This window comes from Populus alba, chromosome 14 (assembly GCF_005239225.2).
Source record: "Populus alba chromosome 14, ASM523922v2, whole genome shotgun sequence".
Taxonomy (NCBI): domain Eukaryota; kingdom Viridiplantae; phylum Streptophyta; class Magnoliopsida; order Malpighiales; family Salicaceae; genus Populus; species Populus alba.
In genome coordinates, this window is record NC_133297.1 from 9,243,792 (window position 1) to 9,259,899 (window position 16,108).

The window sequence follows — 16,108 nt, forward strand, 5'->3', positions numbered from 1 at the left end:
ATCGCATAATTGACTTGTCGATTAGAAATGATAAAGTCATGGAGACAAGTTAAAGAATTACCTCATCGATTAATAAAGATGAAAAAGAGAAAACCGAAGAAGTATGAAAAAAGTGATCACAAATTCATAACCACTTCTGAGAACCTATTTTTGAGATACGAGCACAATAAACATCTTATTTTTTTTTATTAAGATGAGTGTTGTGGAGATTTTAGTGATCCTATACGTGATGAGATAGACGTGGATTAATATTCTCCATCAATGGTGTCTTCGTTGATAATTTAAAGGTTTAGTGCAAAAAAACACATGGAAGGTGCCTAATAAAAAAAAAATATTGATTCAAACCATGTTGATTATCCTAATTACAAGTTTATTGTTATCACAAAAATACGTGTGTTTAGGGTTACGTGAATGGAATATGAATACATATCTACCTTTTTAAATTATTGGATATTTGTGTTACTATACTTATTGTAATATTCATGTTTCAATAATATGAATTTTGTTTTATGACCATCGCATACACGATAGGAGTGTTTCCTAGCTTTTGTTCACTTTTTATTATCTAATTCTAGGAAATATATCCTTATATTTTATAATATTGAAACATTTGTATAATTAATGTTCAAATTGGAATAAATGGGCTTAACTTTGAAATTCATATGATCATGTTCTATGTATGTGTATTTATCTTATTTATTGTGGTTGTGATTGAGTTATGAGATGTTAGATATTAGAAGTGTAAACATGTTATATGTTAATAATATGGGATCTCCCGGTATAGAAGAAGCCTTACTGAAATTTTGGTAGAAATTTCAAGAAACTTTTATACAAAAACTATATAAAAAAAATTATCTTATTTTTTATTTGATATATAATTAATGTTTTATCTCCAATAAAGGAATGTTACACCTTGAATCTTTTGTTGACCTTCCCAACATCAAATCAGAGACCAATGTGCATGTTTCCCTTTTGTTGCTTGCTTGATTGAGAGTGTGATTACGGTTATTTTTCAAAGTATTTTTTATATCAAAATGCATTAAAATAATTTTTTTTTATTTTTAAAAAATTATTTTTGAGACCAATATATCAAAACAATAAAAAATATATATAAAAAATTAATTTTTAACAAAAAAAAATTAAAATTTTGAAAAACAAGATTTGCACCGCATTCCCAAACGGTGTCAGTATTGTGTAGCTGAAACTATATTTGATCTTAATTATATTTTAAAAAGTATTCAATTAATCAATATTCACTATAATTTCATGTGGTTTTACTTAGAAATATTTCTTATAATATTAATTATAAAAAAACTATATATATATATATTTAAATATATTTGTTCAAACCACAAATTTAATATCAAACACGAGAATTAATAAACTTATGGCAGCAAATTTTTTCATTTTGTGGAGCTCTCATCAATAATAATGATGGAATCCTTATAAAGAGGTGCTATTTCAAACATTAGATAATTTAAATATTGAAATAAAAAGAGTCCATGTATTAAAGTGTAAATTAAAATAAGTAGTTTAATCTATAGTTTTTAGACCCGATCTAATTCAAGGTCCAGATTCCAAATTTTGACTGGATCATTTAGTTGTCTAAGTTGATTTTTTTTCAATCAAAACGATATCATTTTAGTAAAAAAAATCAATGAATTATAACTAAGTTTTTTACCAATTCTTATCGAATTTATCAAAGTACTAAGTCACACCAAATTTTTCCATTTTTTTTTTTTTTACCGATGCAATTCCAATCCAAGATCAATCGCCAAATTTCAAAAGTATAGTTCTATCTTTCTCCAAATTGTTCTTTATCTTCTTCAGTGATGATCCCCACCTTATCTCCATCATTCATGAACAGTTGAACACTTACCGACACCCTTTATCTAGTTAACTAGTTACATGCCCCGTGCGATGCCGCGGGTCAATTGTTTTTTGCATTAAAAAAAAAGTTAAAATCTAAAAGTATAAAGTTTTTTTGCAAAGGTATACTCAAGAATGTTAGGTTTGGTTGCAACGCCTGACCCAAGAGTAATATTTATAATATTAATAATAACATTAAACTTGGGTTAACCCTTAGCATAAAAGTGTCTGGATTACAATACCATACCTAATAGCATTGGACGCGGGTCTGGCTGCAAGGTCGTGTCATAAAAGTGTGATAATTAAATAAATTAGTTAAAAAGAAAAAAAACCAACAGGAAAAAAAACTAATGAAAAAAAAAATAAATTAATTGGGTTAACCCTTCAAACCAGGTTAACCCGTCATACCTTGAATTCGCATCGTGAAAATTTGATAATTAAAAAGAAAAAAACAAATTAATGGGTTAGCTCAGAATTAACTGGGCTAACTCGTCAAATTAAGTTAACATGCCAAACCTGGAATCCGTGTCATGAAAGTTTGATAACTAAATAGAAAAAAATTTAACATTAACAATTTAAATTAAACAAAAAAAATTAATTAAAAAAACAAAAGGCATCATCTTTTTCATTGTGGACTGCACCGTGCAGTCCACTGTCAAAGGCAAAAAAACAAAAAGAAAAACTAAAGGTATTAGCCGAGAACTACTTAGAAAAAAATTTAATATTAATAAACTAAATTAATTAAATAAAAATAAAAGAAAAAAAACCTCTAAGAAGAAAACAAAATAAATAGAAAGAAATTTAACATTAACAAAATAAACTAAACAAAAAAAAATAATTAAAAAGAAAAAAAGCAAAAACAAAAAATTCAGGTTAACTCGTCAAACCAAGTTAACCCATTAAACCTGAGATCCGTGTCACGAATGTTTGGTAACTAAATAACAAAAGAAGTGAACATTAACAAACTGAACTAAACAAAAAAATTAATTAAAAAAAAAAAAATTCAGGTTAACTCGTCAAACCATGTTAACCCGTTAAACCCAGGATCTGTGTCATGAAAGTTTGATAATTAAATAAAAAAAATTAAACATTAACAAATTAAATTAAACAAAAAAATTTATGAAAAAAAAAATTGACGGGTCAACCTAGAATTAACTGGATTCACCTGTGAAACCAGGTTAACCCGTGAAATTCGAGATATGTGTCATGAAAGTTTAATAAATAAATAGAAAAAAATTTAACATTAACAAACTAAACTAAAAAAAAAAAATTAATTAAAAAGAATAAAAAGCAAAAAAAAAATATTATATGTTAACTTGTCAAATCAGGTTAACCCGTTAAATCCGGAAAACATGTTATGAAAATCTGATAACTAAATAAAAAAAATTAATATTAATAAACTAAATTAAACAAAAAAATTTTGTTCAAAGAAAAATAAAATAAAGAAAGAAGCAAAAAAAAAAATCCCAAAAGGCATAAAAAAATAATACAACTTAAAAAAAAAAAAAAAACAACCTAAAGCATCAATGTTAAAGGAATCTGTTTGATTGTGGACTGCACAATGCAGTCCACACTAAAACACTAACTCGTTTTAGTTATAGTTTAATTTAATTTAACACGTTTGATTATTTACTAGTCATCTCAACATTAGCAATTCTGGAGGTATCCACGTGCTTCAAAATAAAATATTTTAATGAAAAAATCACACTAAATATCTCATAGTTCATACTATTTTATATTTTACTTTTATTGTTTTAAAATTACATCTTTCTTTTCAAGGGGCGTATGGGGGCCCGATATTCTGAATTTTATCATGTTATTTGAAACTCGTGAGATTAAATTCAATTTTAATAGTTAAATCAATTTTTGTATTTGATATTTTTTTAGAATATTAATTTGAATTTCAAGTTCGAATCTTAAAAAATAAGCAAAAATAGATTAATTTCAAATAAAAATACTATTATAAAAATATTTATTTTTATTTTCTCTCAAAATCCATGACTTTTTGTCTTTTTTTCTCAACAAAAACTTTGATTTTTTGGCTCAAGAAAATTGCCTTCATCGTATTATTTTTAACGTGGGATGTTCCAGGTTTGTCGTAGAGGAAAAAGAGAGAGAGAAGTAAAGCCATGGAAATAAAAGACAATTTATCGTCTGGTATTGTTGTGCTGTCAATATAACAAAGGTACATGTAGTGAGTGATAGGAGCTATTTTTGGACTTTATTGGGTGGAGTAGACTGAACCAATAATGAATTTTTTTTATTATTATTAATAAAGAATAAATCATATTTAGAGAAAGTATATCATTAATATACCATAATGGATTTATAAATATGTGTTTCTTTGCTAAGAGGTGTTAAAATATAATAATATTTTTTTATAAATATATCTTTTCAATGGTGAATAGCTTATTTAAAAATAGATGGAATAGTTTTATTGGGTGAAAATTATATGAAAATTGGTACGAGAATATCTTTATTACTAAAAGAAATATTTATTTTTTTATTTAAATTTAAAAATTAAATTACTCTAGGATATAAACTATAATTTTCTAAGAAATAAAAAAAAAATGATTAAATTATAGGATATTCATGACAATTTTTATCTCACAAGATAACAATTCCAAACATGCCTGCGTCCATAGCGGCTGGTGCTTTAGCAGAGACTTCAAATGGAAGAATCAAGGAGTGATTGCAGGACCGGTAACATTCTCATTGCAAGATATTATTTGTTATAATATTTTATTTGAAAATATATTAAAATAATATTTTTAAAATATATATATTTTTTTAATATTAATATAATAAAATATTTTTAAAAAATTTTAAAAAAAATTAATTCAAAAAAATAATTAAAAAAACATGAACACCGAGCAGGTGAAGTGCATTTGAACCAAATGTTTACCGTCCATTCCCTATCTCAAATCATTTTAAATCAAGAAGCCCAGAAATGGCCCAATTATACATCCCAAATGGGCCCATGCGGTCCTCCAACTAACGTTATTCCTAGCCCCGGTTTCGGATACAAATAGCCTCAGAAACAAGCGCCCTCGGCGTCAGAGAAGACACGAAAAGTAAAAGTCACGCAGGTTATCGCCTCTCATTTCTCCAGAACCTCCGTAATAAGCTTCGCAGCGCAGTTCAATTAAGGTCAGCAAACCCTAGTCCCTCCATCCCTCCATCCCTCCCTCTCTCTCGATCTATGTTGGATCGAACTCTTTCTCTTTATTAGTCACCCTGTCATTTTATTTAGGTCTCGATCTATCTATCTATCTATTTTTTAATTTCACGCGATTTGTTCTTGCTGTTCAAGTTTCTATACTGTAACTTTACATGTCACTGGAAGAAATCTCGCTTTATCTGCTTCTTTTAATTCAATCTTGCACTTGCAAAAAGAAAAGAAAAGAAATCCAATTTTACAATTTTCGCAATCGGGATGTTGTTTACATATTTCTATTTTGAAATTAATTATTTAATCGTGATTTTGATTAATAGTTATGCAAAACGAATAGATGTCTGTGAATACACTTACTGGAAAGTAATGAAATAGAAGAGGGTTTTTTGCACCTTTGAAAATTCTCTTACGTCTAAGAGAAATTAAAGGCTGGGTGTTTGCAATTTGAAACACTTAGAACTGTATGGGTTTCTATGCAAATATTATGCCAAAGCCTACGTGTAATGCTAACTTGTTCACTGATGGGTCAAACTTGAAATGAGTGATTGGATTATGAATTAAAACCAAGCATGAGTAGAAGAATTATAGTATCTTACAGTTTACACACTAACTGCTTCAGCTCTCTGTCAATAGGCTGGATGTTTTATATTTATAGGCATAAGATTTGTTTAAGTGTCTGCATCAAGTTTTGCAATGTAATTCGAATCAATCTCCCTTTTGTTCTCTTAGTCCCTCTCTTGCCCCTTATATCTGTTACAGGGTAGATATCTGTTGCTTGTTTGAATTGTTTAATTTAGGAATCTTGTTTACAAGTTGCATAACTTATTTTTGTTGTCCATTGTTTTGCTCCCTTTTTTCTCTATATTTTCACTCGTTAAAAGGAGTCCGATATTATATGTTGTCTTCTAGAAGTAGCCAATTATGCTTGTTCTTTTTTGAAAGGGCAATGGAGTAGTTTTAGTCTATGTTAATAGATATGCACTCTAGAGGAGCCCCCCCCCCCCCAACACACAGAGAAACACACTAATTGGCATATTGCAATAGTACATTTTTATAATTTTCATGTCACTTGCAGATTACTAGCAAAGTGAAATGGCTGGCGGTAGGGTAGCTCATGTGACCTTGAAAGGACCAAGTGTTGTCAGGGAGATTTGTATTGGATTTGCACTTGGCTTGGTTGCTGGTGGTCTTTGGAAAATGCATCACTGGAACGAGCAGAGGAAAGTGAGATCATTTTATGACTTGCTGGAGAAAGGTGAGATCAGTGTTGTTGTAGAAGAATAAATTATCTCCTATTCCCCTGCCTCTGCCATTGTGTTATGGACAGCTTCAGAAGTATTCTGTTTTGTCTTTTCTGTTTTCTCCCATGTCTTAATTTTAAGCTGTGGGTACTTAGCCTTCAGACTTTGAAGAATAAATTTCTTGTTTGAGATGTGCAGCACACAATTGTTTTACATGAATGTGTGAAGTTAATGCCTTTCACTCTGTCATGAGCTATCTCCTATCTTATCATGATTCTCTTATGGTTTTGTTACCTGAGATATTAGTTTTTCTTTTTTGGTTGTGCAATTTGTGCACAGCTAGATCATGAAATAGAAATGCAATAAAACTTGGAAGTTTGATGGGCAGCCCCCGCCCCCGCCCCCTTTATTTTCCCGGTGATGAAAGAAAAATGGAATGCATGCAAGCTAACTAATAATGTTCATCGTATTTTTACTGTCGATATGAAAGATTATAAACAAGAGTGTTACGACTTCCAAATTCCAAAATTGAAATAAAGGCTCGGGTATTGTAAAACCATGCCATAGACCTTTGCTAACATAAATCAGACTCAAAACCAAAATCGATTACTGTCGATAAAACTCCCTTTATCTCCTTTTGGCCCATGTTCCTAGTAGGTGCTAAACGAACGGCATGTTACAAGGAGTTCTGTCTATGGCATCTCAGCACATGTGCAAGATGAAAGCAGCTAAAAGGAAAATACATATGCGATTCACAAGTCTCATGTTATGTGTGTATATCTTTATCTTGACTCGAGATATGGTGTAACATTTCGTAATTTAAACACAAGAAATCTTTCGCAGATTCCTCGTAAAAAAAATGAATTCAATACTAAAGATAAATACTCATCTGAACAGTATGTGCATGGTTGCCAATAAATACTCCAGTACTAGATGTCTTCGTGCGACTTTTTTCACCATTGATTTATTGTTTTTTTTAACAAAGTCTCTCATGCACAGAAGAAGAAGAAGAAAAAATTGTCAAGAGGACAAGCCAACAATTATAAAAGCCAAATATTAGATTGCAAAAGTGGTAGGCCTGGAAATCGAAACGCTCAAACTCGGACATCTTACAAGGAAAAAAGGTATATTTATATAACACTCCCTGAACCTTGGATGTGGAGGGCACAAGGGTCACTAAGTTATCCAAAAATATACCAGGTCAACTCAAACAGTGAATCTAACCAGTATAACTTGAGGACAGATCTCACATGAGAAGAAGTATTAACCATGAAGACAAACCGCTGCAGAATCATGAACTCATTTATCAGCAAACAGTAATCAGTTAGGAATGCTGCCATGTCTGACGACAAGCATACATTAACACTAACGATGAAGGGGGATACAGCAGGATATCATGGCCTTAAAAATTCTAAGCAAACACAATGTGGCAGAATTTACGAAGCAAAGCAAGAGAATTTACAAGACATTCCCTGCATATATTTCCTAACCGACAAAAGGGAACCTAGAAAACATCAATCGAAACTCATTTCAGAGGCTTCCAAGTTGAACGAGTAGAGCAAGAAGAGACAAATTCCAGCTGGTATCAGAGGCCGTATTCTTACAGAACCATCATCCGTATGTTGAAGTGCCCAAAACATGTTTAGTTATCTTATCATCACATTGGCTTTCCTTAAAATTGGATTTGTTTGTGGACTGCTCACGGTAAGCACCAGCGTCCAAGTATTGGGTGGGATTTTTACCTCTTTGACACCTCAGTTTTAAAAATATTTTTTAAAAAAATATTTTTTTAAATCATTTTGATATGCTATCTTAAAAATAATTTTAAAAAATAAAAAAAAATATTATTGATATACTTTTCTAAACAAAAAATATTTTAAAAAACAATCACAATCACACTTTCAAACACGCTATACTTTCTCATTTCTTGTTAAAGATTTGAATTGTAAAAACAGCACAGCTCCATGAAATGCATATTAACTTTCTAGCTTAAATTAAATCAAAAGTCTCCTATAAAATTAAATCAAGATCCTGCTTTAATAAAAAAAAACTAATAACATTTTACTTGTGAAATTCAACTTATACGACTACGTTTCTTCTTAAAAATTATTTGAGTTATTCCTGCCAGAATACTTCTAACTTAAGAACACTCTTTAACTCATTTATATGTCAAGTTGTTTACGAAAAGCAATTTTATTTTTCATAAATCAAGTCAAAAACACCCTTGATTTATTTTAAAAGTTGCCTGATTGAAGGCTATTCTTTAATTCATATTTCACTGGTGGATTTTAACAAGTTTGCTTTAAGCAAGCATAAATAGAGTAACATCCGTTTGAATCGAAGAGAGAAAGGCACGGGAAAATGAGCATAGTTAAATTCAATTCAACCTCAAATAGTCCTCGTATGGCGCTGAAACTTCTGCGGTAAGGTTTTGCCGATCAAGTGCAAGAACAATCAACTAATGATAAACTGAGCTAAAATGCTTGTATGCAAAGGGAGCTGAGGCTTTATTTAATTTTGTTTTAGAAAAATAGATTTTTTAAAAATAAACTTTTAAAAAGTAAATTATTTTTTAATGTTTGGTGGTATCATCAAAAATAAATTAGAAAATATTTTCTAGTATTTAGTTATATTATGAAAAATAAACTGGAAAATAACTTGTTAATATTTTTTCAAGTTTATTAAAATAATAAAAAAACAAATTTTATAAATTAAAAGATTGAATGAGAATAAAATTAAAAAAAACATAATCTAATTTTATAAATTATCTCAAATAAAATAAATAATAATTAAAATAATATAGTTCAAATCCAAGAGAGAAAAAAATTAAAAGATGATAAAATTAAAATAATAATAATTACAATTTCATAAATTATTTCAAATAAAATAAGTAACAATAAAAAAAATACAGACCAAATTTAATAAATAAAAAATTTTAATTAAAAAAATAATAAGATAAAAACAAATAACAATTTTAAAAGATAAATACCAAAATTAATATAAAAATCAAATTAAATCAAATTTTAAAGGGTAAAATTAAAGAAAAAAATATTTATAATAAAATACATAACAATTAAAATTTTAAGAATTAACTTTATTAAAATCAACAAATAATATAATATTTTTTAATTTTTTATAATTTTTTGAAAATTATTTTTTGTTTGAAAACACTTTTTTAAAAACCAAATCAAATTTTCTGACTGAAAAATATTTTTTATTGATTAATTTTTATAATAGCAAACTTTATGTTTGGATCTTTTCCACCAAACAAACAACTTCTAAGTATTTTAATAGTTCCATGAGAGTCAGGGATTGTAAAAAATCTTTTCATAGAGCACAAAATCATGCAATGGATGTAGTTAAAAATCTTTTCATAGAGCACAAAATCATGCAATGGATGTAGTTAGATTATCATACTGGTTTGGGTGGCAATACATCAAACTTGACAAGGGTGGTGTTTTTACGAGTTATGTATCACAACAATCAATGGTGGATGATACATTTCATGATCAATGATCTATGGCCTGTAAAATTGATTTATATTTTGTACTCAGGGGACACGCGACGTAGCTGTTGCATCCAAGCACGGACCGATAATGCTGCTGCTCAACATCAACTCCCGGCGGGCAAACACCATCGAGTCTAAACAGACATTGATGATAGTTCAAGGTTAATAAATTGAAACATGCAAGAACATAGGAAACAGAAATAAACGAACTATTGGTCATTCAGACACGAAAATTATGCATAAATGCAAGTCGAAAAAAAATTCACCTTAACCAAACAAATTAATGGGCACAAGATGAAGAGATTGAATTGGGGGGGGGGGGGGGGGGACAGTAGTTTTGACAAAACAAAGATGTATTGACAATGGCGAACCATCTACACGATAGTAGTGTGCTTTAGAGTTCAGACGGGTAGCTAAACACACTGATTTAAAGTTTCAGCATGATAAGATTGAACACCGCTTTCACTCTGGTTGATTTCATAACAAAGCAATCACAGACTAGTGGACTGAATATTTTGTCAATAAAGATATAGGGATGGAGAAATTACCACAATAATGACCTTGGTAAAGAGTAGAATCCTTCATGCTCAAAGTCTGCCAGCTCTGGCCCACCTCCTCCACCGGCAACAACTGCTTGGTTATCAGAGTCTGTAACTCCTTTGCTCACCTCGTCCTTACAGGCATCCAGTTCTGCGCTTGCATCAGAAGAGTTTGGCACACAATGTTTCTGAAGCCACCTATCCGTTTCCCATAGAACATGCAAGATGCTCTCTCGTGCAGCATACCCGTGGCTCTCAAAGGGTAGAATGACCAGGCGACAAAGGGCACCATGACCTTTCAGGGCATTAAAGAAACGATCTGACTGCATCATGTGAAAATGGAAGATAAGCAGCAAGTAAACATGTCGGGGAACACAAACTGAAGCCGGAAACAAACCACTAAACTGAGAAATCAGCGGTTAAAAAGATAGTATCAACTAGTAAGAATATAAAGGATAGAATAATTCCCTACTGATGGATAGTCCAATTAAATTTATATAATCAGGCACAGGAGGTTAGAACCATGATTTTTTTTATATAAATACCTGCATGGTTAGAGTTCCTGAATTATTGTCTTCTTCTCCATGGATAAGCAGTATTGGCTTTTTAATTTTATTTGCTGACATGAAGGGACTCATTTCAACATAGGTACCCGTGGCCTCCCAAAGAGTTCTGTCCTCATTCTATATCAATAAAGATGAAAAGCATTAAAAAAAATCATCCAAAATTATGACAGAAATAACAATCAGGGGAAGAAAAATATAAGAAACACTGTTGTTCAATTAGCAGTATGTACCAGAGCAAAAAAAGGGAAAAAAACATATGTTCCACTATTCTGTTACCTGAAAACCGAAAGGTGTAAGTGTTCTGTTGTAAGCTCCAGAGCGAGCAATTCCACAACAGAAAAGATGGGGGGCATGTGCCAGGAGGTTTGCAGTCATGAATGCACCATAAGAATGTCCTCCAACAGCAATTTTGCTGGGATGAGCAACCTTAAAATATTCAGCACCAAAACAACTTGTCACAAACTCATCCAGTGCTATGGAACTAATAGTCATATAAGAACAAATGAAGAAGCTTACTCCACGTCGGATAACTTCCTCAACAGCTGCCTCTGCACTTGCAACCAGTTGCTCTACATATCTAGATGGCGCATTTAGTTAGAAATAAAATTGCAGGGACTCTACAGCGTAGTTCATTTAGTGATACCTCCTATTATACCTAAGAAGAAATCTAAAAACATGCTCTTGATAACAGAGAGCAACTGAAGAGTTAGCCCCTTGTTCAATATTATGGATGTTGCAGAAACTTACGGGTTAAGGGGAAAGGCATCATACTAACGCTATCCTCTTATTTCGTGAACCATTTGCTTTATGTTAATAACCATGGAACAAGGATTGCCATATAACAAATAATTTGTTTCACTTGTAAGTTGTAACCATAATTTCAAGAAAACATACATGTATACACCACTCAATGCAAGAGTTTGAGTTATGTGAATAATTAGCAACTCATGACAATAGCTCGATGAGTACATGAAGAAAACCCACATAATCATATTCATATGAACTAGAAAGATTAAAAAAAAAAAAAAAAAACAGAATTCTGTAAGATACATATATATTAAGTTACCTGTCATTCGCCTCCTTGTCACCCTCACCAATAATAGGGATTGTTGGTCCAGATAAAATAGCAAACCTGCAGGATGTGAAGTTATTATAATGAGGTCCAGCATGTTCAAATCACGCAAGCCATGGTAAAGGTGCAGCAGAAATCAGCTGATGATGGAGACAGTACAAGCAACATAACAAATCATAACAAGAAAAGGAGGGAAGAATTCATGCCTCCTAGCCAACCAAAGAAGAGCAGATGTTGGACCTATGCCAGCAAATTCATTAGGAGAACCACGAACTTGTCCTGCAGCATCTTTACTTTTAAATTCTCCAGGGTAAGACCAGAACAGACATGGAAGAGGGCCATCTTTTGACGGATCATAGCCTGGTGGCAGGTACAATGTTGCAGTGAGCTGAACCCCATCATTTCTCTGGTACTTGATCATCTCTTTCTGCAATGACGCCAACTGTGGGTATGGGTGTGGAAAATTTGTTATCTGACATACCTTCTTCTCAGGCCATTTCTGGATGTAATATTGTGCATTTTCTGTTTTTGACTCCTTGGAGGTCAATAATTTCAACCGATCAAGGAGTAAATCTCCTTCTTCGTAATCTGACATAAGAGAAACAACAGTTTCATAATACTTTTCCTTGTCACTCTCCCAGATTCGTTCTTTGCTGCCTGCATTTCTGAAAGAAATTGGTATAGATCATTATGAGAGCAATGAGAATTGGGGACCAGGTAAGGAACACGTGTCGAAAGGTTCTTTTCTGAAAAACTCACATGTCAAACAAATCAAGGAAGGGGATGTTCCCTTCAGATGTAGCACCACTTCCATTCAGTAAAATATAAGTGCCTTCATCATTTTCCTTCTTTATCTTTGCAATCACATAAGTTCCAGCAGGAGTCCTCCTCAGCATGGGAGAGCCAGGATCGGAGTACACATCTTCTGATGACCGATCAAATAGTACCCTTGGACTCACATCTTTTGAACCAGGAGATATCACCCAGGTTCTTGTTCGCCTTGTCTTGTACCATGATTCATAAACTAGTGCCAGTGAATCATCACACCAAGAAATCCCACTGTGGAGGTGAAAGAAAGCAAAAATCAAAACAAGAACCTAAGTTTATTCTTTTAGCGTGTTTTCAAAAAGAATAATGATAGAGAAACATAAGACTTTCCAGCTAAAATATCTTGCTAAATAATCATATAGGTGAACGGCACATCATAATAAATTTTAAATCTTCCCTAAGTGATAAATCATGTGCCATTTACATAGCAAAGATCACCAACGAGATAACAATGCCTCATTTAGTTAGAGACTTTAGTAAAAGTTTCTTGGTATCTGTAGCATTAGTCTTCCAAAATAAACCCACATCCACCCATAAGGTGATCAAACAAAATGTCACAATCATGTCTTCAAATGACCCTCCTAGGCAACTGTTACATGTTTCTAGATAATTACAAAAATTTGGAAATGTAAGGATGAAATAGGTGCCTGAGAGAAGGCAACATGTAATTAGAGCTTGGAGCAAGAACAAACATATACTTTGACAGAAGTGAACACTAGTCCAAGCTAGCGTTAGACCTATCTTTAAGAATCTTGTGATTGGTTGTAGAATTTTTTTTAATGTCAGTGAGTCTGCAAGATTAAGCTCTTTCTACGAAGTATGAGAGTATCATTATCAAAACATATAAAAAAAAATGATCCAAGAGTTTTAAAATTATCCCAGCCATTCACAATTTAAGAACCCATTGTAAACAAATTTCGCAAAGAAAGCAATTAACATGCAGATCATATCTTACCCATAGCGAAGATCAAGTTTGTGCAAGATTTCTGGCTGTTCACCTTCCAACGGCTCAGCTGGCTGCGTGTAAATTATATCTCTTGGGGAAACTTCAACTTTTGCATCACCTCCATCTTGTGTCTCTGCCCTAAAACGTCAACAGGAGTCAAAGAAAAAAATAAGGAACAAAAGTAACAAGTACATGGAGCACCACATGCCCCTGCATAATGCTGTTCGTTAATACTGTTATGCAACTAGGGTCATGCAGCTATCATGTAATCCTGCCAATTCCAGCACAAAGCACAGTGAAAAATTATAATTTTCATTTATATACCAGTAGAGTGTTGAAGGCTTGTCTGCTCTCCAATTGATGTTGCGCATCCCTTTGCGCACACTACTGATTGCAATGGGAATGTCCTCGGCTAGAGGCAAATCACAGATTTCCCTCACGAATTTCCCATCAGTTGTCCATACTTCTACCTTTTTTGGAAATCTTCCACACGGTACAGTAAAAGAGTATGGCCTGTGAATAGAACTAACTAAAAGGTACTTCTGGTCAGGGGATGGATCCAATGATGTATATACAGCTGGATTTCCAATTTCCTTTGTTGTCCCATCCAAAGAAGCCAACACAAGTTGAGAGGTTGCATAGTAGTCAAACAAATCTTCATCATACTCATCCTTCAATAAGTCCTGAAAGGTTCTAACTTGAATGACATTTTTCTGCTCGTTAGATTGAATCTTTGGACCAGATGGCACCAATGGTTTCTTTGGTAGATCTCCACGAGATGATGGAATGGCACAAACCAATAGAGTAGAGTTATCCACCCATACAAAAGTATCAAAAACAGCATTTAGGTAAACATTTGGTGACTGAAATAAAGGTCGAGCTTGCCCTGTTTCCACATTAGCAACCCATACTCTAAGTTTACTGCTGCTATTGTCCTCCTCGTCAAATCGGATGCTGAAGGCCAAATGCTTTCCATCAAGAGACCAGGTGACAAAATTGATCTTAGCACCATCTGGATATCCATTTATCTCCCTTTCAGGCCCTAATGTACCATCAGGCATTAATTGATGAATGCCAATACCAGTGTAGAATGACATCCGGCTCCTAGTATTACATTTCCCATCAATACGCATGCCAGCCAGCTTCTCCTCTGGTCTTGCTAGCTCTGCCAGTGGAGGTAAGGATCTCCGCTTGAGAAAAAGTATTTTATCCCTTTGCGGTGAAAATGATAACGCAGGGAGAGGCGGGGCATCAACGATGTTTTTTATCTCAGGTGGGGGAAGCTGATATTTACCTGCCAATGCTTCTACGTTTTACCAAAAAAAAAAACACACACTAGATAAGAGCTATGATCATCGGTTCTTCCGCAAATACTAGGATTTGACAAAAGCAGAGGCCTAATTTACGCAAAATAATCAAATTGCTTAATATATTCGACTAGTGATCAGCTTATTTTACTAAGCCTAAGGATTCTCAATCAAGCAATCATCGTTTATTTCTCACCAATTTCTTTAAACTCGTGTTTTTCGAAGAATCTAGTCACCAATTTCATGATTTTTTTTATTTTTTTTATTACTTTTTTTATAAAAAAAAATTTAAGGCGGTAATATTAAAAATAAAATTTTAAAAATAAAAATATATTATTTTTAAACCAAAAAAACAGTTTAAAAAACAACTATATCTAGACCAAAACTTAAAAAAAAAAAAAAAAATGATGAGAAAAGTAGCGAGCACCTTCATCTTCAGTGGACGCGGAAGAAACAGAGTCATTGGAGCGACCGCCAACATTTTCGGCTGCAATCGAGTTTAGAGGCACGAGATTGGGGAATCTAGAAGTCATAGTACAGATTGACTTGAACCTTTTAGAGTGATGCGTTCTCAGGTGGCCAGGAGTACGAACGGACGTGAATAGGCTGAGAGATGATGTCAAGGGAGGTGGTGGTGGTGGAGAGGACGGAGAGAGAGATAAGAGAGTGAGGCGATGATAGACTTTGTGAAGCCGCATCATTTACCACCCGCTACTTTTTTTAAATGGAGACGGGAAGTAATGGTGTTGTGACGATGTACCAAACTATCCAATCAGAATTGACCGCTGCAAAAGAATCTACCTCTACACACTAGTTGTTTGTAACTGCGACACGATGCGTGTCTTAATTGTTTTTATAATAAAATATTTTAATGTTGACAGCGTGTTTTAGTCCTAATCAATTAAATAAATTGATTTTTTTAATTATATTTAAAAAAATAGCAAATGAGAAAATATAAATATAAAAAAACTAATCAATCAGAATTAAATAAAAAATGTCAACTTTGATTTAAAAGTAAAATTAAAAAGAATAAATTTTTTATAGGAAAGTTGAGAAA

General features: G+C 32.4%; 2 protein-coding genes across 2 annotated transcripts; one reads left to right on the forward strand and one right to left on the reverse strand.

The window, feature by feature from the left end:
- The first annotated feature begins 4,863 nt into the window (after positions 1–4,863).
- Positions 4,864–6,521, forward strand: LOC118041063 (cytochrome c oxidase subunit 5C). The gene is made up of 2 exons (XM_035048166.2): positions 4,864–5,019; positions 6,120–6,521. Exon 2 carries the CDS (start codon positions 6,137–6,139, stop codon positions 6,326–6,328), a length of 192 nt encoding a protein of 63 aa, XP_034904057.1. The 5' UTR covers positions 4,864–5,019; positions 6,120–6,136; the 3' UTR covers positions 6,329–6,521.
- Positions 6,522–9,727: 3,206 nt separating this feature from the next.
- On the reverse strand, positions 9,728–15,789 carry LOC118041062 (probable glutamyl endopeptidase, chloroplastic). The gene is made up of 11 exons (XM_035048165.2): positions 15,479–15,789; positions 14,069–15,050; positions 13,754–13,882; positions 12,730–13,029; positions 12,177–12,635; positions 11,965–12,030; positions 11,415–11,475; positions 11,175–11,324; positions 10,878–11,015; positions 10,342–10,655; positions 9,728–9,927 (listed from the first exon to the last, which is right to left on the reverse strand). Coding segments are annotated over exons 1-11 (2,874 nt in total). The 5' UTR covers positions 15,753–15,789; the 3' UTR covers positions 9,728–9,926.
- Positions 15,790–16,108: the final 319 nt, after the last annotated feature.